The sequence below is a fragment of the Embiotoca jacksoni genome, unplaced genomic scaffold (genome assembly GCF_022577435.1).
Source record: "Embiotoca jacksoni isolate LCO1_2020_lvr unplaced genomic scaffold, fEmbJac1.0.p SCAF_61, whole genome shotgun sequence".
In the NCBI taxonomy this organism is placed as follows: domain Eukaryota; kingdom Metazoa; phylum Chordata; class Actinopteri; family Embiotocidae; genus Embiotoca; species Embiotoca jacksoni.
Window position 1 is genome coordinate 1,552,114 of NW_027185416.1, and position 23,858 is coordinate 1,575,971.

A 23,858-nucleotide genomic window follows, 5' to 3' on the forward strand; every position below is an offset into this window, starting at 1 on the left:
CAGTATCTGGTGTGGCCACCACCATTATCCTCATGCAGTGTGACACATTGGATCGAGTTAATCAAGTTGTTGATTGTGGCCTGTGGATTTATATGCTGTCCTTTTCCCTCTCTGCTCTCCCCTCACCCCAACCAGTACAGGCAGATGCTCCGCCCACCTCTGAGCCTGGTTCTGTCAGAGGTTTCTTCCAGTTAAAAGGGAGTTTTTCCCTTCCCTCTGTTGGAGGTTTTTCTCCCTTAAAAGATGAGCTTTTCCCTCCTAGCTTATGTGGGAATTGTTGAATTGTTGGGTTTCTTTGTATAACATTGTAAAGTCTTGCTGTAAGAACTTTAATGTGTTAAATGCAATGAAATAACTTGTGTTGTGATTTGGCGCTATATAAATAAAATTGAATTGAATTGAATTGAATTGAATTGAATTGAATTGAATTGAATTGAATTGAATTGGAATGCTGCTCCACTCCCCTTCATCAATGGGTGTGCCAAGTGCCAAGACATTGGCAGGAATTGGAACGTGCTGTTTTATATGCCTATCCAGAGTGTCCCAAACATGCTCAATGGCTGACATGTCAGGTGAGTATGCAGACCATACAAGAACTGGGATTTTTTTTTTAGCTTTCACAAATTCTGTAAAGAATCCTTGCATCAATGGCACCTTGAATTATCATGCTGCAACATGAGGTGATGGCGTCAGATGAATGGCATGATGACGGGCCTCAGGGTGTTGTCACGATATCTCTGCGCGTTCAAAATGACATGAAAGAAACTGCACCCGTGCTTGCTGTCCGTAGCTTAGGCCTGCTTTTACCATGACCCCACTGCCATTATGGCCCACTCCGTTTTCAATGTTCTCATCGGTTTCTAACAGTTTGTACAGAAACGGGTTGTGCAAACCAACTGTTGCATCAGCTGTCTGGGTGGCTGGTCTCAGACAATCTTTGCAGGTGAAGCTGCCATATTTGGTGGTCCTAGGCTGACATGGTTACACATGGCTTGCAGCTGTGAGGCCGGTTGAATATACTGCCAAATTTGAGACGGCTTCTGGTAGTGAAATGAATATCAAATTCACGAGCAACAGCTCTGGTGGGCATTCCTTCAGTCAGCTGGCAAATACAGCTCTGTCAGAACATGAGATACCTGTGGCATTGAAAGATGTACTTCTGTTTCAGGATTTTTAGCTGCACATTCATTCTAAGATAATTGCTTAAGTTTATCATTCCTAAGAAACAAAAATAATTTCATTTCATTAACTGCGTTGAATAAACTCAAATCAATGCATTGATTAATGTAAAGTTATTCCCTAATTATCAATAAAACTTGGAATTAAATTATTTGTAGTACCATTAACAAATTTAGGAGTTTGTTTGTCATATCAACTTGAAAATTGGTTAAGATGTTAATTCCTTCCTGTTTTCTACTTATTATTTTCTAATATTAAATGGATAACTGTAAAGGGTTTTATTTAATGTATATTTACTCAATACCAAACTGTTATATTTGATCACCTGATACTCCTTTTAACTGTTGTCCTAATTGTATTGAATAGATATAATGTATGTTTTCTTTTTGTGCACTGAAGTTATCTGACAGTAGTGTTAATATACTAAAATGCATAGATACGTATATGTATGAATATTAATGCATACCTATTGTCAACCATGCCATGTCTGTTTTTTGTGTACTTGGTTGTTTTCTGTATTCAAAAACATTTTAATAGCCTGATTGTTTTTAACTATAACAGCCTCTCTGTTTTGTAGTGGTATAACACATGCTATACATATGTTGTGAACTTTCTAAAGATAGATAGTCTTCTATCTGTCAATCAAGTTCACTTCTGTTCTGTTAAATCTATTCAATGTTCTGTTAAATCTATTCAATGTTCTCCACTGACAAGAAAGTAAAAACACGCTCGATCAATATTGCTCACTCTGTCCAGCTCTCTCGCTCTGAGACACACTCGCACACGCCCCTTCCTCATATCTCTCCTTGTAACATCTCTATTCCCGAAGAAACAATCGCCTACATCCGAGCCTGACGTTAACAAGCCACCGAGCTACAGCGCTTCTACATCAATAGAGAAACTACCACTTCTGTCCCGGGTCGTTTGACCAGCAGGTCTGTCTCCAACCACGGAGGAGGAAAAACGGTGGAGAGGCACTTTAGATCAACCACTTCTAACTTCATCAAGTGTCCTAGAGTTACCTAGCAACCGGAAATCATATTTTCAAAAATAAATGCGGAGACCAGTGTTTATTTTTTTTTTATATATATTTGGTAAAAAATTGATGATAGTAGCAACACGATAACAATATTGTCTTCTTTAAATATAGGCTATCTTTTCCTCCCTTTAATACAATTGAGGCTCAATATCCACTTCATAATAACGTCAATATTTTTCTTTATTATAATTATGATGCCTTTTATTTCATTCTGATTTAATGTGTAGGCTAGTTTTTATGGGCCTACTAGTTTGTTACACACTCTTGCTCCCTGCGAAGACCTACATTTTGGGTAAATTATAATTTTTGTTTTACTTAGATTTCATTGCAGATTATAAATGTCCACACCACCATCATCCACCACTATTATAGCCTACTATTTTCTTACTGGCTATCATTTGGGAAAATTATTGAAGATAATTAATGTTTAATCCCAGAATCCTTTGTTTGCTTGCCAGGCAAATTTTACCCAGCTATCCAAAATGTTGCAGTAGGCTAATGAAATTCATAATAATGATCACTGGATGTTTTATTTTGAAACTAGACCCCGGACGTTTTCTTTCCATGCATTGTACTCAGTGATGTGACTTTACGAAACCATAGACGAGCCAGTGATATATATATTTCCAACGAGTACCTTCAGTGTCCATTCAGTACAGATCTCCGTCTGCCACCTGAATTATTCGTTCCTTTGCACCACCACCGGGTGTTCCGCTGGAACGCTCGCCCGCAGAAGAGCGACATGGCCCGCGTGGTGGTTGAAGGGATGCCGGAGACAGCCAACGAAGGAGGAGTGATGCTGCTCCGGTGGAGGAGCAAAACCAGGCGGAGAAAGCGAAAGGAGTTGTTCGCCGTCCAGATGTGCTTTGTGGGGGTACTGCTGGGGCTCATCGTGGGGTTGCAGTCGGTGGCACAGAAAGCAGGTGAGGGGCAGTTTATACCTCTTTGTCTTCCACCGTGAATTATGTCTGTTTAAGAAAAATAATAAAGCATTTATACAGAATTTGTGGCAAGAGGGAACAACAGGGTGTTTGGAGGCAGAGAATCATAGCCTACTAACATAGGTACATTTCCGATTTTTCTGCTTGTTCCTTGTGCATTTTGTTGCCTATTGCAGCAAAATAAGCTTAAACGGTTCTACAGTGATGGGTGACAAAAATGATTTTGTAGGTGATATGGCATGTTACCATTATAAATTAAAAAAGGAAATATGGAATTTAAGATATTCGCCTAAGCAGAGAAAGTGTTTGGCTGATTAAATAAGTCTATATCTCAGAAGACCACTGTATGTGTAAAACTGACCTGCTACTGTAGATCTTATCAGGATTAGTGTAGATATATCAGATTGATTTTTTTTTTTTAAGGCACAGCTTTACTGTATCAGCTCACATTTGCAATCACTGTGAAGACCAAAACAACAACATGCCTTCTTGAAGCGCAACATCTGTAACTAATAATCCCCTGGAAATGGTAGCCATGACTGTGTTGCTCTGTTGCCTGAATTACTTACCAGAAATCTACTTTTTCTACTATTGCAGCAGCAGACGCAGCACAGCTGATTAGCTGAGGTGGTAATGTCATATACGTCTGTTTATTGTGTGAACGCAGATGACACTGACTCCTTGACAAGTATGTTAAACATGAATGAAAGAGTACTCTTGAAAAGCCTATCAGAGCCAAGAAGGATGCTCATGGATTGTGGCTGGCTTAATGAGGCTCAGTTTTACCTTTTAAATAGTGGGAAAATTCAGATTTTTGATTACCAGCTCTGGGGTTAGCCAATGTTTTTGTATCTTATGCCAAGTAGCCTAGATTTTGTTGATGGTGGAGTGAGCAGCCTTGTTGATGTGACTGAATACTATCAGTAAGCCTAGTGATTTCTTCAGGATATACAAGTCAAGAAGACAACAATGTGAAATGATCACAAAGACATTAGCAGAATTCCATATGTCTCAAATAGAAATTATCATCAGTGGCAAATTTTCTGCCTCTTAAAAATATGTGAAATTTCCCAAGTCTGGGTTCACAGGTGCAAGACATTTAATTTCTGGGGGATTTTCGACGTACGCAGGTATGAAATGTGGTCATTATAGCTCAACCTGCGTTTTGAAGCAACAGAGGAATAAGCATCCACATCCAAAGATCTACCATGAAATGAATGAAAAATGCTGTACTGAAATTATCTGTTGGATGATTGATTCAGTTGATTCAAGAATAATGAACAATTTAGAGTAAAGATGAATTATTTTTGTCATTTATGGGGCTAAAAAGGCTCCTTCTCTCTGTTTTCAGCTGTAGGTCCAAGCAAAACGAGGCATTTTTCACAAATTGCAAATCCTTCCTCCTCGTAAAAGCCCAAGTTGTTATCTTAAGATGTCTTGTTTCAACCCTCATCTAGTCCTAACCCTAATCAACAATCTAAAGGCCAGAGATATGCAGTTTACAATATTTCAAGTTCCTAATCCTCTTTTTGATTTGATTATCGGCATAATTGACACTGCCTAAAAACTTCAAGTTTGTTTTTTCTATATATATAATTGTATAATGTTGTAAAAGCAATTGAAGAGGATTTGTAGAATTCATAGATTTTCTCCTCAAACTTTACAATTTTATTCAGGAAAATTCACGAGTGATTCAACTCTCCGACATATAAACTTTCTTTAGACGGGAAAACAGTTTTGCTAATTTTAGTTTTGCCTTCATTGAATAGCATCAGTAGAGATACAAACAGGAAATTAGGGGGTAAAAGAAGGTTATGACATGCAACAAAGATCCAGACTATCAGGAGTTGAACTGTGAACATTCTTTAATATGCAATTTAACCATTAGTGTACTGATTGCATTACAGTGGCTTAATCTGAATCAATTTGGGTATATATATATATATATATATATATATATATAAATTGATTGAATTATATTAATTGATTATGTTTTTGGTTTCCCTAATTGATTCAGATTAAGCCACTGTAATGCAATTAGTACACTAATGGTTAAATTGCATTTTATAGAATGTTCACAGTGCAATTCTGTTTGACAGTCTGGATCTTTGTTGCATGTCATAACCTCCTCTTACCCCCTAATTTCCTGTTTGTATCTCTAATGATGCTATTTGATAAAGGCACAAAAAAAAAAATAACATTAAAATTAGCAAGACTTTTTTCCCGTCTAAAGAAAGTCTGTGTTGGAGAGTTGAATCACTCATGAATTTTCCTAAATAAAATTATAAAGTTTGAGAAGAAAATCAATGAATTCTACAAATCCTCTTCAATTGCTTACACCTGTCACTTAAAGAATAATTCTATATTTCAACCTTGTGTATTTCCATTGTGTGCAGATATGTATGCCATTGATTTGTTCAGCTGACAGTTTTCTAGCAATTTCAATTCAATTCAATACAATTTTATTTTTTTAGGACCAAATCACAACACAAGTTACTTCAGGGCATTTAATATGGTATAGTCCTTACAACAGAATTTTACAACATTATACAAAGGAACCCAACAATTAAATAATTCCCACATGAGCATCTAAGACTCCCCTTATACAGAAAGAAAAAAACAGTGGGAAGGAAAAGCTCTCTTTTAACGGGAAGAAACCTCATACGGGACCAGACTAAGAGGCAGGTGGTGATTGGGATGAGGGGAGAGCAAAGAGCAAAAAGAACAGCATAGCAATCCAGGACAATGAACTGTTGGTGGGGCCGGTAATTGCAGACCAGAGACATACATCTCCAGGGCCAGGGATATCCATAAAAGAAAGCACAAAACTATGCAAGCAAAGGGGAACTGCATAGAGAGAAAACAAACAATAAGCAAAACTATGGGAAAGAGCAAGCATGAAGTTAATGAGATGTAATGGTGCCATATAAATTCATGAGTGACATAGAGAGAAGAAGCTCAGTGCATCATAGACGGTCCCCCAGCAGCCTATGTCTATAAAAGCCTAACTAAGGTTATTTGCAAAATGGCAGGAGTTTTTTTTTCTGTGTTTACTTGCAGTAAGACTTGAAAACCAAAGTTTAAAATTATTCAAGCAAATGTCAGTTTGTTTTGGAAAGCTGCAGGGAATTCATGCTAGTTACCTGATTTATGCAGTTCTGCAAGATTCCACGTTTCCCCAAATCTCCCAGGTTAAAATAAGCCAGACTTAGAGTAGATATGCTCATATGACTTGCACGAGGGCCACTGTCTGATTTGCAATAATGGCTGCCCACCTCTACCACCTAGACCTTGTCGTTAACTCCTCCTTTCAGCACTTGGATGAACATGCGTTAGACTAAGCTCTCCATGACAGCCTCCCCTGATAGAGTTATGTGTTCTTAGTTGGGTGCTAATTGATGGCATGGACTTGCACATGGGAGAACAGAACCCCCTCTCATGTCAGTGATATAGCCCTTGGTGTTTCACATGCAAAAACTCATGTATTCCAAGTGAACTGGCACGTGGATGTGCATGCACCTCTCCTCATCTCCCTATGTCCTCCATCTGTCCTTATGTCTGACCTCTTGCCTCATCTATCCATCCATCCATCCATCCATTCGTGAGTCCATCTGCATCTCACCTCCAGAAGTCACAAGATAAACAAATGCAGGACAAAAGTACTATAGGAAGCAGGATTACCCATACTATTGAACACATGATTCTGCTGCTATTATCTCCAGGTTTTTAATATAATTGAGCTCCACTTTAAGCCAGAGTCCCTCCATCATCCATCTGTGACAAACTAAAAGACATGTGTACTGACCAGACAAATGGTCATGCTATTGAGAAGCCACTAATGGCTACTTGGCATATCTGATATACAGCATTAGTCTACAGATGATCTCATTACATAATTTAAAGATCTTGTTGATAAGTCCCCTTCTCTTTGCATGCTAGCAAGGGAGGGATGGGGAGAATGGAGGAAGACAGACAGAGCACTTTGCGCAGACGAAGCCTCAGGACTCAGAGCTGAATTAGACAAAAAGGAAAAGAGACAAGTGTGGAAGGGAAGAGGGAGAGAGGAGGAGTGTTTGTCAGTGGGAGGATGGGGGGGGTGACAAGTGAGGACAGCTGATGCAGTGATGGCAGGAAGATGAAGGAATGCATGAGCGAGAAAGTGAGATGAAGAGGGTTAGGGGAAGGAAGGAAAGAAAAGGTGAGCTGAGAGGAAGTGAATAGAAGTAGGGATGTTGCCCATGTAGTGCAAGGCTTTTCTTAAAATGTTGAAGCTAATAATACATTTAGCTTTTAGGCATTTTATTGAAGGCAGCGTCTAATGGTGCAGCAGCAAAAAAAAGCTTCTTTTTTTATAAGTCAAATGAAACGAGAAGGAAATCAGGATCTGGGATAACAGAAACATAGTCAAGTCAAACTTATTTAGGAGAAAAAGTTAAGTTGAACATTCAAATTGCAGTAATGTAAAGTATGCATTACATACATTCATTACAGTTAGAACAGACTTTTTCAACTTTTTATGTGGTCACTTTCCGTTTTAGTTTCCAAAGTGGGATACATACTCTGGCTCTACTGTCTGTTATTAGGTTTGGCTGATGATTTATTTATGGGTGCTGTGATTTTACATGGATATTTCCAAAATAAATTCAACACAATTTGCTATTAATTGCATGGGAAATGTGGAATGAGTTAGTTGCTTCAGCTAATATGATATTACCAAGTAACATTTACATCATTCTTCTAAAAAAGAGCTTAGAAGTATTTTGCTGTTTTTTTATTTTGTATTATTGGATGGTGAAAGTGTGAAACACTTAAGTAGTGAAACAACTAGAGTTCAGACCTATCTGATCCATATCCGCTCCAATAGAGATATATTTCACTCATCGGATATCAGACTGAGGTTACCAATCCAGATTCCGTTGTCTGATTATTTTTTAAATTGCTTTTCAAGATGGCAGCACAAATGGATGCATCAGATTGATGCTCCCTGAAAAGGTCTTTGTTACTTTTTGTGTCGCTTTTACTGTTGCTTGTTTTGGACTGTAAAGGTGAATTACTGTTCAGTAATTCACCTAAAGTGGCAGTGACCTCCCTAAGATTTGGCACAACATGCAGTTTGCATTTTACCACACAGATTCCAGCGGAAACCGTGACATCACTGGTATCAGTTTGGGCAACTATCCCTAGAGGAAGATGGCGGCAGCTGAGAGAACAAAAACAGCAGGAAACGCTGGCTGGGCTAAAAGCTAAGTTAAACACTTAGCTAAAAGCTAAGCCTTTAGCCCTCCAGTTTCACACATAGTCCAGCCATGTACAAGGTTATGACCTTGATGTGTTTCTTTCAGGAGGGGCAGAGGGTCCCAATCGAAGGGAAACACTGGATTTTCTTAGATAAATCTGCTGTTGTGATCCGAAATGTGTGTAAAAAGTATTACTTTGGTATTGTTCACAAAAAGAAGCTTATTCAGCTGGTTTGGGTGGAGCTCATCTACAGTGCATCCGGAAAGCATTCACAGCGCTTCACTTTTTCCACATTTTGCTATATTACAGCCTTATTCCAAAATGGATTAAATTCATTTTTTTCCCTCAAAATTCTACACACAATACCCCATAATGACAACGTGATTTTTTTTTTTTTGAAATTTTTGCAAATCTATTAAAAATCAAAAACAAAACAAAAAATCGCATGTACATAAGTATTCACAGCCCCCCCAGCTTATTTTACTAGACACGTGGTGAAGAAGTTTCCCAGTTGACCACAGTAGATGCACCTCCCTTCTGGATGACGGTGCTATCGTTTCTCCAGTGAGAGCTTGGTCCTTCATGACTAAGTTTTGTGAGAACAAAACAGATTTTACTCTGATGGATATTATCTAAACCAGCCTAGTGTGGTTCCTTTAAGCCCAATGACACGTTCCAGTCTTTGTAGTCTAGTATTGCCTGAGGGACTTTCTTCAAATTTGGCAAAATAATTCACTTGAATTTAAGGATGAACTGATTTGATTTTGGGGATCAAAGGCAAAGGTCAGTGTGACCTTGCGTCCATCTAACTTGGACTCACTGATGCAATAACTACAATTTGGTGGTCAACTAACGTCCATTTGTCCATCCCTGTCACGTCTGCGTCCATAACATTAGAATGAATATGCTAATTATAGCAAAATTTCACATAAATGTCTAACAGGAGAAATTGTTGAGGTAATGCTATTTTCTATTCAGAAGTTTATAGGTTAACTTTACTGTAACACATTTCCGTTATGGCCATTCTTCTATGCCATTACCGTGTTACACATTTGGCCAAATATGGAATTGGTGTCACTAATCTTGGGAATCCATCCTCAAAGTGTGGATTATATTATGTTGTACTCTGTGGTGTTTTAGAATTTGTAGCTTCTTTGTAGCAATATATATTTCTGAAGCATTAGCTACCATCATGGCTACAATTTTGTAATCTGCTAGAATGATCTTTATTGGCAAAGCATGCGAAGACATACATATATTATTTTAAAGATTTTACTCCACATGACTCTCAATAGACATGGATCTAAACGGTAAACAGGCTGTTATTTAAGTTTTCAGTATTTATTAATGCTAGTACCGAATAATATGTTTTGTATTGTAATTTTGTACATGTATCTTCCCATAACAAAAAAAAAACAAAGCTGAAGCTGCACTAATCATAATTTTTCGATAAACAATGACCATGACCAAGACAAATGACCATGTGTAACTTTTAGTAACAAGCCCTGTCAATTACCACTCTATTCTGCAGTTCCCTTTTGTTTTTGAGTAGCACATAATATACCTAATTTATCATTATTTATTTGAACAATCCCCTGATAAACCAACTGTATAGTTACTGCTAAACACCAAATGTGAAACGCTGCCTTTAGGTTGTGAAGCATTTCGCAGCTAAAGAGGATATTTTCTCAAGAGTTTGCTTGATAACAAAATATATCTAAAACCGAAGAAATATTGGATTTATATTCATCAGGTAGACATAATCTTCACTGGAATATTAATGTTGCACTGTATCGATTGAATCTTTAAATAGGTTGTAGTTTTCTAACAGCAGGTAGTAGCCTTGTCAACTTTAGAGGGCCATGATATATACATTTTTTTTAATTCTCAGCTGCTGTCCAAAAAACAAGACTATATATATATATATATATATATATATATATATATATATATATACAGTGGGTACGGAAAGTATTCAGACCCCTTTAAATGTTTCACTCTTTGTTTCATTGCAGCCATTTGCTAAAATCAAAAAAGTTAATTTTATTTCTCATTAATGTACACTCAGCACCCCATCTTGACAGACCCTTTGCTCAGTATTGAGTAGAAGCACCCTTTTGAGCTAGTACAGCCATGAGTCTTCTTGGGAATGATGCAACAAGCTTTTCACACCTGGATTTGGGGATCCTCTGCCATTCTTCCTTGCAGATCCTCTCCAGTTCCGTCAGGTTGGATGGTGAACGTTGGTGGACAGCCATTTTCAGGTCTCTCCAGAGATGCTCAATTGGGTTTAGGTCAGGGCTCTGGCTGGGCCAGTCAAGAATGGTCACAGAGTTGTTCCGAAGCCACTCCTTTGTTATTTTAGCTGTGTGCTTAGGGTCATTGTCTTGTTGGAAGGTGAACCTTCGGCCCAGTCTGAGGTTCAGAGCACTCTGGAAGAGGTTTTCTTCCAGGATATCTCTGTACTTGGCCGCATTCATCTTTCCTTCAATTGCAACCAGTCGTCCTGTCCCTGCAGCTGAAAAACACCCCCATAGCATGATGCTGCCACCACCATGTTTCACTGTTGGGATTGTATTGGGCAGGTGATGAGCAGTGCCTGGTTTTCTCCACACTTAGAATTAACGCCAAAAAGTTCAATCTTGGTCTCATCAGACCAGCGAATCTTATTTCTCATAGTCTGGGAGTCCTTCATGTGTTTTTTGGCAAACTCTATGCGGGCTTTCATATGTCTTGCACTGAGGAGAGGCTTCCGTCGGGCCACTCTGCCATAAAGCCCCGACTGGTGGAGGGCTGCAGTGATAGTTGACTTTGTGGAACTTTCTCCCATCTCCCTACTGCATCTCTGGAGCTCAGCCACAGTGATCTTTGGGTTCTTCTTTACCTCTCTCACCAACGCTCTTCTCCCACGATTGCTCAGTTTGGCTGGACGGCCAGGTCTAAGAAGAGTTCTGGTCGTCCCAAACTTCTTCCATTTAAGGATTATGGAGGCCACTGTGCTCTTAGGAACCTTGAGTGCTGCAGAAATTATTTTGTAACCTTGGCCAGATCTGTGCCTTGCCACAATTCTGTCTCTGAGCTCCTTGGACAGTTCCTTCGACCTCATGATTCTCATTTGCTCTGACATGCACTGTGAGCTGTAAGGTCTTATATAGACAGGTGTGTGCCTTTCCTAATCAAGTCCAATCAGTTTAATTAAACACAGCTGGACTCCAATGAAGGAGTAGAACCATCTCAAGGAGGATCAGAAGAAATGGACAGCATGTGAGTTAAATATGAGTGTCACAGCAAAGGGTCTGAATACTTATGACCATGTGATATTTCAGTTTTTCTTTTTTAATAAATTTGCACAAATTTCTACATTTCTGCTTTTTTCTGTCAAGATGGGGTGCTGAGTGTACATTAATGAGAAATAAAATTAACTTTTTTGATTTTAGCAAATGGCTGCAATGAAACAAAGAGTGAAACATTTAAAGAGGTCTGAATACTTTCCGTACCCACTGTATATATATATATATATATATATATATATATATATATATATATACAAAGAGGACATTGAAAGTTCCTCACCTCGACTTGATTTAACCCCTAAAATCTCATTTATGATAGTCAAAATGACATATTTATGGGTTTTTTCCAAGAAACAAATCCCCTAATGCTGTTAAGTGACTTTGATGTAACTACACATTTGCCTTCATTTAGTACTTTCAGATTCATAAACCTGTAAATAGTACCTGCCTTTCCGACACTTGCTTACAGCTAGAGCTGGCAGCTCTGTGGAAACCCTCACCCTGTAAATTGATGGGATCCGTTACTTAGGTACGTGATGTCTGAAACCCTGGCTGTCCAAATTTGTACTTTTTAGACTATTGGTGGAAATGGACAGCCATGGCGTTGACTGCTTATTTCGCTCGTGATCTGTGTTCTCACATAAACATCCCATGGACATGTTAACATGGATTGAAAACTTGATTTTATGCCTTTTATGCGAAATTTAATGGCAAATAATTGTTGTTAACTCAAGTTTCCTTTTATATTATAAAGCGACATGACGCATGTCAATGGCCTGGTTGAATTGCAATTCAATAGACAAAACTCATTTTAATCTTTTACATAACTCTGTCCTATCCATCAATTTGTTCCTCAACCACCTTACTCTCCATTCAGAGTACAACCATTCCTTCCGTTTCGCTGTCACAATGCCCTCATCCTGTCCCTCTCTCCCTCAGCTAACATTTCCGTATATCCCACTGTAGATTTAACCATTTTGGACTTCCTAGCACATTAGCCAAGCAGCACCTTTTTTCTCTGTCTTTTTTTTCTTTTTCAACCTCGCTTTCTCACTCTGTAGCTCAGACCACATGTGCATGCGGTCTGGTCTCCCATGTGGCCAAATTCGTTTAGCGATGGGTACCCAAACTGTACAGACAGTAGGGGAGATTTGCTTGAAAACTGAACTAGTAGGCTATAAAGCAGCTGTTAAGTGAATAAAAACAAAGAGTATTTACCTGATACTAGTTTCACCAAAGCCTACACTCTGGGTTTACTTTAAGTTTTTCAGGTCCCAGTGCAGAGCTTGTCTTTTAAACTCATTGTAATAATTATCTAATGTGATTGGGTAGGGTTTGGGTAAGTATGACAACATCAATTTTAATATGATAGAATAAGTGACAGTAATAACTTCCAGATGTGAGATATACGGGGTTAGATCAGTTTCATAATTCAGCCAATCATATCAGTATGGATTTGAGGGCATGATTATTGTGATAGTTGCGTTACAATTTTGCAGTCTGCAAGCTGGCGAGCAGCACATTTAGCAAAGTAGCAGCAGTTGCCAGTGCTCAGTCGGTATACACAGTGGCCGTTTAGGTACAGCTGGAGTTTGTAACATTGCAAAGAAGGTGGAATTTGGTTGTTAAGAGGAGGCTGTCTAGCTCACAAAGGCTAGTAACCATAGCAACTGAACCAGCCAGGTACATGCCGGTAAGAACGAAATATCAGCTTTATTCCACATAACTAGAAATGCCATGTTTTACAGTGATTGTGGCCTGGATATAGTTTAGCCAGATAAGTTGGTCCTCATTTCATTACCCATGTGTTTGGAAAAGAGCAGTCGAATTCAGTGATAATGTTACATTGTTTTTTAACATAGAGTAACTTGGCTGCATGTTGACTTGTTTGCTTGGTTAACGTTGGCTATCATATTACAGTAGCTACTATAGCCAGATGGATTGTAAGATCAAAATTAAAACTGTGCGTCGGCTCCCCGAAGCCGGCTCCCCAACATGCAGCACGCGAGGGACCGCATATCCCCGCTTAAAGTTGCTATTTTTGTATCGTTTCCTGTCACCAGCAGGGGGCGCTATGACTATGAGGGAATAATACTATCAGGTGTCTTCAGACTGCTATCAAAGATATAATGTTTGAGGAAGATCGGAATATGTACATAAAAGTTAGTCAGTTGTAGGTTCATGGCGAGACGCTCAAAATGGCCGCCACAATGAGGTCACACAACCAACGAAAACAAATTCATGATGCCGAGAGACTTTTCGGTACATCTCTGTGTGATACACGTGTTCAACAAATTTGGTGCATGTAGGTGAAACTAGTTGCCGGGGCTGCAGTTTAGGGGGCGCCTGCGAGCCGTTTGGCCACGCCCACTCGCAAAACACATCAGCACACCGGATGTATGTGACACATTTCGTGAGGTTTCAAGCATCCTTTGACCTTAAACATCAACTTCCTGTGTCACGGCGAGACATCAAACTTTGCCTAATCGTCACGGCGACGCCCATTGACAAAGTCGAACGAATGTCTCAATATGTCATCAACTACATGTTTAGGTTATTGTGACCCGACTTTAGGTTCATGTGATCAACCAGCTCGACGTAGAATGTGAAAGTATGAAACGTTTAATTTCCAGTGGCCACAAGGGGGCGCTATGACTATGAGTGAGTATTACCACACCACACAGGTGTCCTCAGGGTGGGGCTATTATCATACCTGTGATGTTTGGAGAAGGTCGGTCCATGTACATAAGATTTAAAGCAACTTGTAGTTTCATAGCGAGGCCCTCAAAATGGCCACCACTTTACGGGCACACGTATCAACGAAAATGAATTCTTTTGATAACTTCTAATCCCAAACATGTTAACTGTGCAGAGAACAAAATTCAAGTCGTTTTGACAAAATCCCTAGGAGGAGTTTGTTAATGTACAACATGTGCAAATCGCCAAAAATGGTGACCAAATTCAAAATAGCGGACTTCCTGTCGCGTTGACGTAATGGTGCAATGTAACTTTTTTGTGCGTTTGGGTGTGATACAAATGTCCACCGGATTTCGTGAATGTAGGTAAATGTGGCCGCTGCACCTTTGGTGCTCGGGCCCTAAAAAGTTGGGACACGGCCAGGTTTACCACTGTTTTGTATCATCTCTTCTCTTAACAACACTGTAAAAGTTTGGGAACTGAGGACACCAGTTGCTTGAGTTTTGGACATGAAATGTTGTACCATTCTTGCCTGGATTTCAGCTGCACAACAATTCGGGGTCTCCTTTGTCGTATTTTTCATTTCATGATGTGCCAAATTTTTTCAATGGGTGAGAGTTCTGGACCACAGGCAGGCCAGTTTAGTACCTGGAGCCATGCTGTTGTAATTTGTGCAAAATGCAGTAGGACATTGCTTTGCTGAAATAAGCAAAGCGTTCCCTGAATAAGACATTTTCTGGATGGCAGAATATGTTGCTCAAAACCTGTGTATATCATTCAGCGTTAATGGTTCCTTTGTAGATGTGAAAGCTACCCATTCCATGTACACTAATGCATCCCTGTACCATCACAGATGTTGGCTTTTGAACTGAGTGCTCATAACAAGTTGGATGATGACTCTCCTCTTTAGCCCGGAGGATGCAGCGTCTATGATTTCCTAAAATAATCTCCAATTTTGATTCATCAGACCACAGGACAGTTTTCCACTTCACCTTAGTCCATCTTAAAGGAGCTCGGGCCCACAGAAAGTGGTGGGGCTTCTGGAGCATGTTTATATCTGGTTTCTTCTTTGCATGGTTTTAACCAGCATTTGTGGATATTGTGTTCACAAATAATCGTTTTATACTATTGTGCATTAAACTGCTGTAAAATATAGACAATACAGCTGCTACAGTACATGACAGGAGGGAATGGTGTATGTGTATATGCCTCTTGGTGTTCATCTTCACAATTAACGGGACTACAATTAGTGGATTTCTCTCATTTTCTCATGTGCTTTTAATTGCTGCTGCTTAATTCTTTTTCCACCCTTCTTTCTTTTTTCTCTTTTTTTCTTTTCTCACGCAGTACACCTCTTGATCCGTCGGCCATGTAGCACTTCATTATAAGAGCTGCTTTTTGCAGGCTTCGTGACAGCTAGTGCAGGTTTTGATAGGTGGCTTTGTATTTTTGTAACAAGTTGAGCAACTAATGGGGCTCTGTGTTCTCTCCAGGCTGGATTGCTCAAATCATATTGTCCTCTTCTTTGACTGAATGATGGATAACAGTGCACTGTGGTTATTGAGTCTACTGTAACACTTTTGAAAGCTATAACTATATGCAGATACACATAGCTAGCCATGAGCATCTGCGGGCCCATTCCAAGGGCTAAAATGGGGCCCTACTCGCCATTATGCACTCTATGTAAAGATAACAGATCATAATCCTGTAACCTGCTCTTTGCTCCCATTGCATTACTCTATAAGATGCAGATGTCTCATTATTTATCTTTTTACATTACCCATTCTATAAACATAAGGTGGATCTTAGATCAATGCTCAACTAACTTAACTTATGGTGCAAAGTGCTTTGTTTCATGACAACACTCTAGAAACAAAGTATAATTAGTCTCAGAACCAATAACACGATTGCTTTTTGCCACATAACATCTGTGGGGGTTTAGAATAAAGAGCATTTGTTCTAAACCACTGGCCAGTGGTTATGTTGGATCCTGAGTTTCTTATTGCAGCCAATAAAATGTGTTACAGCTGGCTAATAGCTACATTTACTGTCAGTCAGACTTCAAAACAAATTTTAAAATGGTTCTCATAAAAGCTGCATGAGTTGCCCAGATATACACTGTTTTGAGCAACTCCTTGTTTCCCCAAATCTTTACATCAGCGGTAGAGAGGGCAAAGTTAGTATGACCCATAGAGCCACAATTGCCACATTAATAGTGAATACACCATATTGAAATGAAGTTAAATTCTCTTTTAAGTCCATATCCTTGACACACAACAGTTATGTAAAAAACATACCGGGGAAAAGCGGTCCTGATGTTACATCACAGGTTAAGTCCAGACATCATGTGGTGTGTCTCTTGCCTAAGGAGACTTGGTGTAGGCACTCAAGCTGCTGAGACACAGTCAGGATAAAAGGATCTGCGAACAATGTGTGTTTTTTCAAATCAAAAGCTGGAGAGAATTGTTATTGAAAAAGCTGCCGTAGTTATGGTAGGGGCGTCTTTTTTTAATTTTTTACATAGATTTGTTGGCATCACTCCAAAATGTATGCCCTAATCCAGTGCTTTGAACAGTTTTTAAAGATCCCCTGAAATGTATTTGTTAATGCACTTTAGAAACACTTGGGATCCAAATGTCCTACTTGCTAACTGTGTGCAGTATCAATTCTAAAGGTGATCCTGCACATGTAGCCACATCAACAGCAAATGTACCTCCAGTCTGCATTTGAAGATCTGCAATAATAAGTTATACAAGGCATTAAGTTTAACAGTGGAAGTTAGATATGTGATAGTGGTTTTTAAATTTTATTAAACTGGTCAAGTTGCAACAATTAGTTGATAAATCAACTATGTCATTGACAGACATAAAGCTGTTTTTAGTCCTTTAAAAACAAAAAAATAATGGAGTTGCTGTTTAAAATGTGAGGATATTACGGACAATAGTTTGTGTGTGTATATATGTGCTCTTTCTCTCCAGGTACCACCTCCTCTCAGCTGGGTGATTGGCTGCATCTAAATCTGATTTCCCATCGGGGGCAGGGTGAAACAGCCTGAAGCAGCATACAATATGGTTGCCAGTCAGCCATTGACTCTAAACACACGTGTTGTGGCAGCCTACTTTGATCACTATGTGACAGTGGTTGTGTACCGGAGTTGGTTACTTTCTTTTTATTGTGTCTTGTTTGTTGGTAGCCAAGTTGATTCGTTGTCCTTTTTTTGTGTTTTTTGTCAGGTCTTTGTGTTTTTGCACAAAGTTTTTGTAATTTAAGTTGCCTGTATCCTGAATAAATCTCTGAGTTTTCCTTATACGTTTGTTTTTTTGGCTACTTTTTATTTCCCGTGGCTTTTTTTTCCCTTGTGTTGCTCCCTGCATCTCCGAGACCCACTCTGGGAATGTAAAATAATTGGGGGCTTGTCCGGGATTGTTTTAAAAAGGTATCAGAATACTGATTTATTATATAGGTTTTAATTTCTGTAGCTTCAATTCTCTGGTAGTTGGTCCAGTGAGTATTGTCTGGTTTCATTTCCCATTTTAATGACTTCTCCAGATTTAGTCAGGTGAGTGTTCAGTTGGGCTGTATCAGCCTTTCTGTCGGACACGTTCATTATTTTGCCCTTTTTATTTTTTGATAAATCCTGGACTTGCAAGATCCAGAAGATAGGTAGGTAGAGTTTATGCTTGATAGGATTCTGGGGAAAGTTGTTTGTTTTTTGTGTGGCTAGATGGGTCATTTGTGTAGCATCCAGTATTGATATTCTCGTATTCGCTATTGGTGAATGTGTATGAGTTGATTAGCTTACTACTTTAATCTGTTGGTTTAGTGTTATGCTTTTGGCAGACCTGTAAGCAAGAATGTGAAAGATTAGACTGTAAGCAAGACTCTCTTGCTTACAGTCTAATCTTTCACATTCTCATTCCCTTGCTCCCAAGTATGCCATGGCTTATTCATCACCCAGCTCGAAGCCTATTTTAGCACCCGGCGTATATTCTGGGATCCTCGCTTGGCTCAGAGAGACAGATGGAAGAGGAATTGAAGAGAGGGGTCCATCCTGAGGATCAGTGTGACCATTGTAAACGATTCTGTAGAACTTCAGTGCTATTCTTTCATTTTCTTTCTTTATGCTTTCATGTTCTGCTCACTTTCTTCCATCCTGTGTGTGCTCTTTCCTTGACTGTTCCTCTTCTCTACCCTCCTGTTCCACCTCATTGACAAGTAAGCTCATTGTTACATCTACTGGTAATTACCAATAACTTGTGGCTCAGTGTAAGACTTAACACTTTCATCCATTATTGTAATTTCCTGTAGTTTGAGGAATTCATTTTAATTCTCCAAAACACTGCCAATGCAAAACAGTAAACAGACGTGTTGCTGTTGTTGAAATGCAGGAAATGTTGAATTTGTCAAAATGTGCTGCACATTAGGGCGAGCTGCATGTGCTTCCAAAAAAATTCCCAGATAAACCTCATGTAAATATGATAAACCTCATCTACATAAATTCAAATGCTGTTCCTTGAATGTGGCAGAATATAACCTAACCAATTAGCTTTTGTAGCTAAGTTCTAAAGAATTTTCTTTTGAGACAACTTGGATAGCCATGGTAGCTGCTATTGAACTGCAGTAATAACAAAACATTTGTCCATCTATTAGCTGTAGGGATGTCATGATACCAGAAATTTGGTAGTTCGTACCAATATCACCACCTCTATCTCCACCCACCTCTGTGTCGCGCATCAGCAGCACAAGCTGGCAGCTTGATGACATGGATAGCTCCTCCCTGCCAGATGAAGTATGTGTTTTTTAGACTGGTCCAAAGTGTAAATGCGTAGCCATGGCAGACTTCTTATTTTGCTCATGATAAGGCTTGCACGATATAAAAAAAAAACTCCATATAGACATTTGAACAAGGTTAAAAACGTAATTTTATTTCAAGAGGTTTTTTAAAAATAAAACTGCTGCACATACAATGTGCTTCCCAGCTGATGTTATCAGCTATCTACACCTGCACTTGCCACTGCCATTTCTCGTGTTAATTTCCAGTATCTTTAGAACCTGCGGCATCTACAGTGTTTTTAGTACAATAGGAAAAACAAGTAGTCACAAAGTCATAATTCTTAAATTGATACCAAAGTATCTACTTGTTTTCATGGCATCCCTAATTACCTTTATCAACTAGGGATGGGTCATACATTTTGAATATTCGAATAGTCCTTCACATATTAAAATCGAATAGGATATGCAACTATTGTCCATCCTTATTTCCCCTATTTTTACCGACGCCTGTTAGAAATGTGTTACTCCCGTCAGAGGGTGGTGATAATGCACCTTAAAGCTGTTTGACAACCGAATTAAATGACATAAGGAGAAAAAGAACACCTCTACCAGCCTTGCCAGTAAAACGGCAATGTGTGGCACCGTGACATTAGATCCTGTGGTGCAAAGAGGAGAAACATGTAAGTGCGACTACAGCCCTAAAAAATTCTCTGTTGGAACTTCTTTTAAAAAATAAATGAAGATGAGGTGCAGTACAAACTCTGGTAGGTAAAGCTATCATATAAGTCAGCTATGCACAGTAATTTGAGTAAAGCACTGAACACAAGTCCTTCCACAAATCAATAATCAGTGGCCACCAAAATAAGATAGATGTTGGACATGTGGCACAAAAAACAAGGGAAGGGGCCTTAATAGACAAATAATAGTCAAATAGTTCAGAGCGATTATAGAATAGTTTTTTTTCCCTTGAAAAGCCCATCCCTAATACCAATTTATACTTTTGATGGCCATGCGGGATCCAGTCAGTCACAGGCTTGTAAAATTGATTATTTATTTAATTATTTAAACTATTTATGAGGCACACATACAGTGTGGGATGAAAGTAACATGTGCATGCTTTTGGTCTATAGACAGAAGGAAGGCAGTGATTTGTAATACGAATGGTTTCAGAGTCAACACACAGCTAATTTAAGTAATTAAGTTACTTTTAAACCCTTAATGAGTGGTTTGCATCAAACTTCCTGATTCAGAAATTAGTCAAATTGGGACACAAATTGCAGGTTTTTTTTTTTTTTAATATCATGACTGCAGATGTCCATTGCAAAATAAACATCTTGAAAACTGCTTAGAAATTAGAGAGAAAAAAAAAAAGATGTTTGTTGGAACTCTAGAGCTTTTTAAGTTTTATTCAGTTGCATAGTAACTGTCCAATAACAGTAAATAACAATAATAATAATAGTTGTCTGTACGCCAATGAATAATTCTGTGCTAATGGTGCCAAAATGTAAACAAATATGAGGGTGAAATGGGTTCAAGGTTTAGCCCACTGCATAATTGCCAAACAACAGTCTCAAACTCAAAGATGATATGTGTGCCCGGATATGAGAAAGAGAAAATACCAAGCACAAATGTTTGGACTTTGAGCTTGAAAACAGGCTCAAATGATTATTCAAATATACAAATTGGCAGTGATTAGTTTTCTCCCTGATTATAAAATATCACACTTTTGGTTAAAATATGTACATTGTTGTACCGGGAGACAATAAATATTAATTTTCTTTTCCTTAGCCAACCACTGTCTTATCATTTCCCAATCTTAATATATAGTAGGTTTAAAAATGTCCCACTGCTATTTCAAGATGACCTGTTGACATACAGCTATATTACATTACATTTTTACATTATATTTCATTTAGCTGACGCTTTTATCCAAAGCAACTTACAATAACAAAAACAATATATAAAGACAAGCACTGTAAAAGTCTTCATAAACATTTGATTGAGGACCTTGGCAAAGACCCACCATACCTCTCACCACCTCTCTCCATTCTGCCTTTCCATACAGAGGAGTCCCTGCCTGTGCATTAGAGATGAAACGGACCTGGTGTTTCTTGAGTCTTGTAGTATTGGTTTTCATAAGTGAGAATTATAATACAGTGAGGCAATAGATTAAAACCAAGATTACATTTCCATATCGTGTAATGTAAGACGGGTTTAAACAAATATTTGAACAGAAATACAAACTTATGTTAAAGACAGTAAGTCTATGAGGGGACAAGTCCAAAATCTTAAATGAGCTTGGGCCCAGAGAAGATAGCAGCGTTTTTGGATCATGTTTATATCTAGTTTCTTCTTTGCGTGATAGAGTTTTAACCTGCATTTGTGGATGCAGCAATGAACAGTTGCTTCAGTTTTCTTCACTGTGATAACAGTCTGGTTACTCTGCTCATATTAGCATTTCCGCAGTCACTCTGAAGGGCGGCTAATATTTTTCAACTCGCGTTGACCATACATTTTTTTTTTTTTTTTTTTAAATCGCCAAACATTCAGCATTCAGCACTGAATAAACACTCAACACCTTGTCTAGCTGCTGGTGTTCATCAAAACAATTTTAAAAATGTGCTGTATTAAAAAAAAAAAGCTTTGGTGGACAAGGGCTGTAGGTAGTTGCAGCAGTGGCAGAGTGTCCACTGGTTTCGGCGCATGCTGATTAGTTAAAATGAATGGGATGTCTACACCAATTAGGATGGGAACACATGCAATTGATTCTCTATGGACGGTGGCCATATCCATATATTCACAGAGTAAAATTGGGTTCTGGTTGGCACCAGGCTAGGCCAGAATATCACGACCATCACATATTAATTTCCAGCCTTGTCCTTTGCGTACAGAGATTTATCTGGATTCTCCAAAACTTTTTTTTAATGATTTTATGCACTATAGATAATCAAACCCTAAATGTTCTGCACATTTCCAAAGAGGAAGTTATTCTTAGATTGTTGCACTATTTGCCTAAAAGTCTTTCCTAGAGTAAACAGAAACGGGTAACAGTAACTGATCCGTTACCAATTAAACTAATTGGTTGTTGCACTAGTTGTTTTTTTTACCGTCACACAACATTTCCAGTCTTTTGTTGCCCCTGATATCGTCTTTGTTTTGTTTTCAATTCAATATGGGTTTACATGATTTGCAAATCATCACATTCTTATTTCATTTACGCTTTGTAAAAACACAGCCTCCTGCCGTTTTTGGAAACGGGGTTGTAATTTAGTTTGAATATAAGGCTTTTGAGCCACCAAAGAGAATATTAGGCCATCCAAATTGTGTGCCTACTTGAAGACAGGAATGCCCTCATCAGCATTCTTGGACCAAGAATCCTGCAAAAAGAAAAAAAAAAGAATCCACAATATTGTCTAACATAACTTGCAATTAACAAAACTTATTTGCACCCTTCATTGTTTACTCCATGTTGAATACAAATGAGACTTCCCTCTATATTTTAAATAATAAAACAAATGGAAATGTGATAGAAAAAATTATGGTTCCCAATATTTTGTTGCACTTTATAAGATAGAATTAAGTTGAAATAACTGTTCATTTGGAGAAAACAATAAAAGTGAATTCAAGGAATATGAATAAGCGCTCAACATGCTTCAAGGCATCTCCTACATATATATCATCAGTTTTGTGGTGATGCCAGGATGCTTTCAATGAATACAAATCCCACATACAGGTAAATTCAAAGCCAAGGTTAATTAGCAATAGGTGCAAACAATGAATATTGGCTAAGTCTAAGGTATTTGTGTATGCAATTCAAAGATGTGCCTGCCTTCATTGAAACAGCTTCCAAGGACAAACAAACAATCTGTTAAGAAATTCATAAAATATGAACTCTTTGCATGGTGCTGCCTTGCTTGTACATCACTGGTTAGTTTGTCAGTGACATAGTAGACATACAGCTGTTGTAAGGAAGCACTGTCTCCAAGCTTTCCAAGCTACCTATTTGTGATGAAGTAGAAAACATAATATACTGTAAATTTGCATTTTATACCCGTTCTACTATTTTTGACCTGCATAGAACATAAAACTGCCTTTGTCTGAGATTATTGTCACATTTAATCCATTTCAAACTTCCTGTGGGATGCACACAGATAATGTACCATGCACTTCTCCCAGTCTATTTTTGGACAATTTAGGCAAAGGCACCCTGTTTACATAACTGTCTTGTCTGAAGTTGTTTCTACATTGAAGAGGCAATTTGTGCTGAAATGTGTGTAAGGCTGTGTGTTTTGTCAGATGATAATCTTCCTCTGTCACACCCATCCGTTGTTTTTGTTGCCTTGAAGTCCATACAATTTTTGGCCTGTGTTGTAATTTGGAAATTAATTCATGCAGTATATCTTTATGGGGAGGAAGTGGAAATCTGTTCAGATTCTGGATCTGAATGTTTCTTACATCATGTGTGTCTGATTGACATGACACTTATTATTATGTCAACATTCACACACTGTGTCATGTTGACATAATGTTAATTATTGTATGTGACATGTAAAATGGCGGAGCTGCTCATGCAAATCGACATGAATCTGATGTGGGACAAAAAGAAAGAGCAGCTTGACTTCATTTGTCTGCAGGAAAGGTCCGAAAAGTCAAATGGATGATTTGTTGCTCATTCCTCATTTTTGTTTTTCCCCTTGG

General features: G+C 38.5%; 1 protein-coding gene across 2 annotated transcripts in view; it reads left to right on the top strand.

Moving 5' to 3' along the window:
- Window positions 1-2,826: 2,826 nt before the first annotated feature.
- Window positions 2,827-23,858, top strand: part of slc24a3 (solute carrier family 24 member 3) — a 93,667-nt gene continuing 72,635 nt past the window's right edge. For both annotated transcript variants that reach the window (XM_069174807.1, XM_069174808.1), the window contains exon 1: window positions 2,827-3,141. In XM_069174807.1, coding sequence (XP_069030908.1) covers window positions 2,961-3,141 — 181 coding nt within the window. In that variant the 5' untranslated portion in view covers window positions 2,827-2,960. The remainder of the gene's footprint in view (window positions 3,142-23,858) is intronic.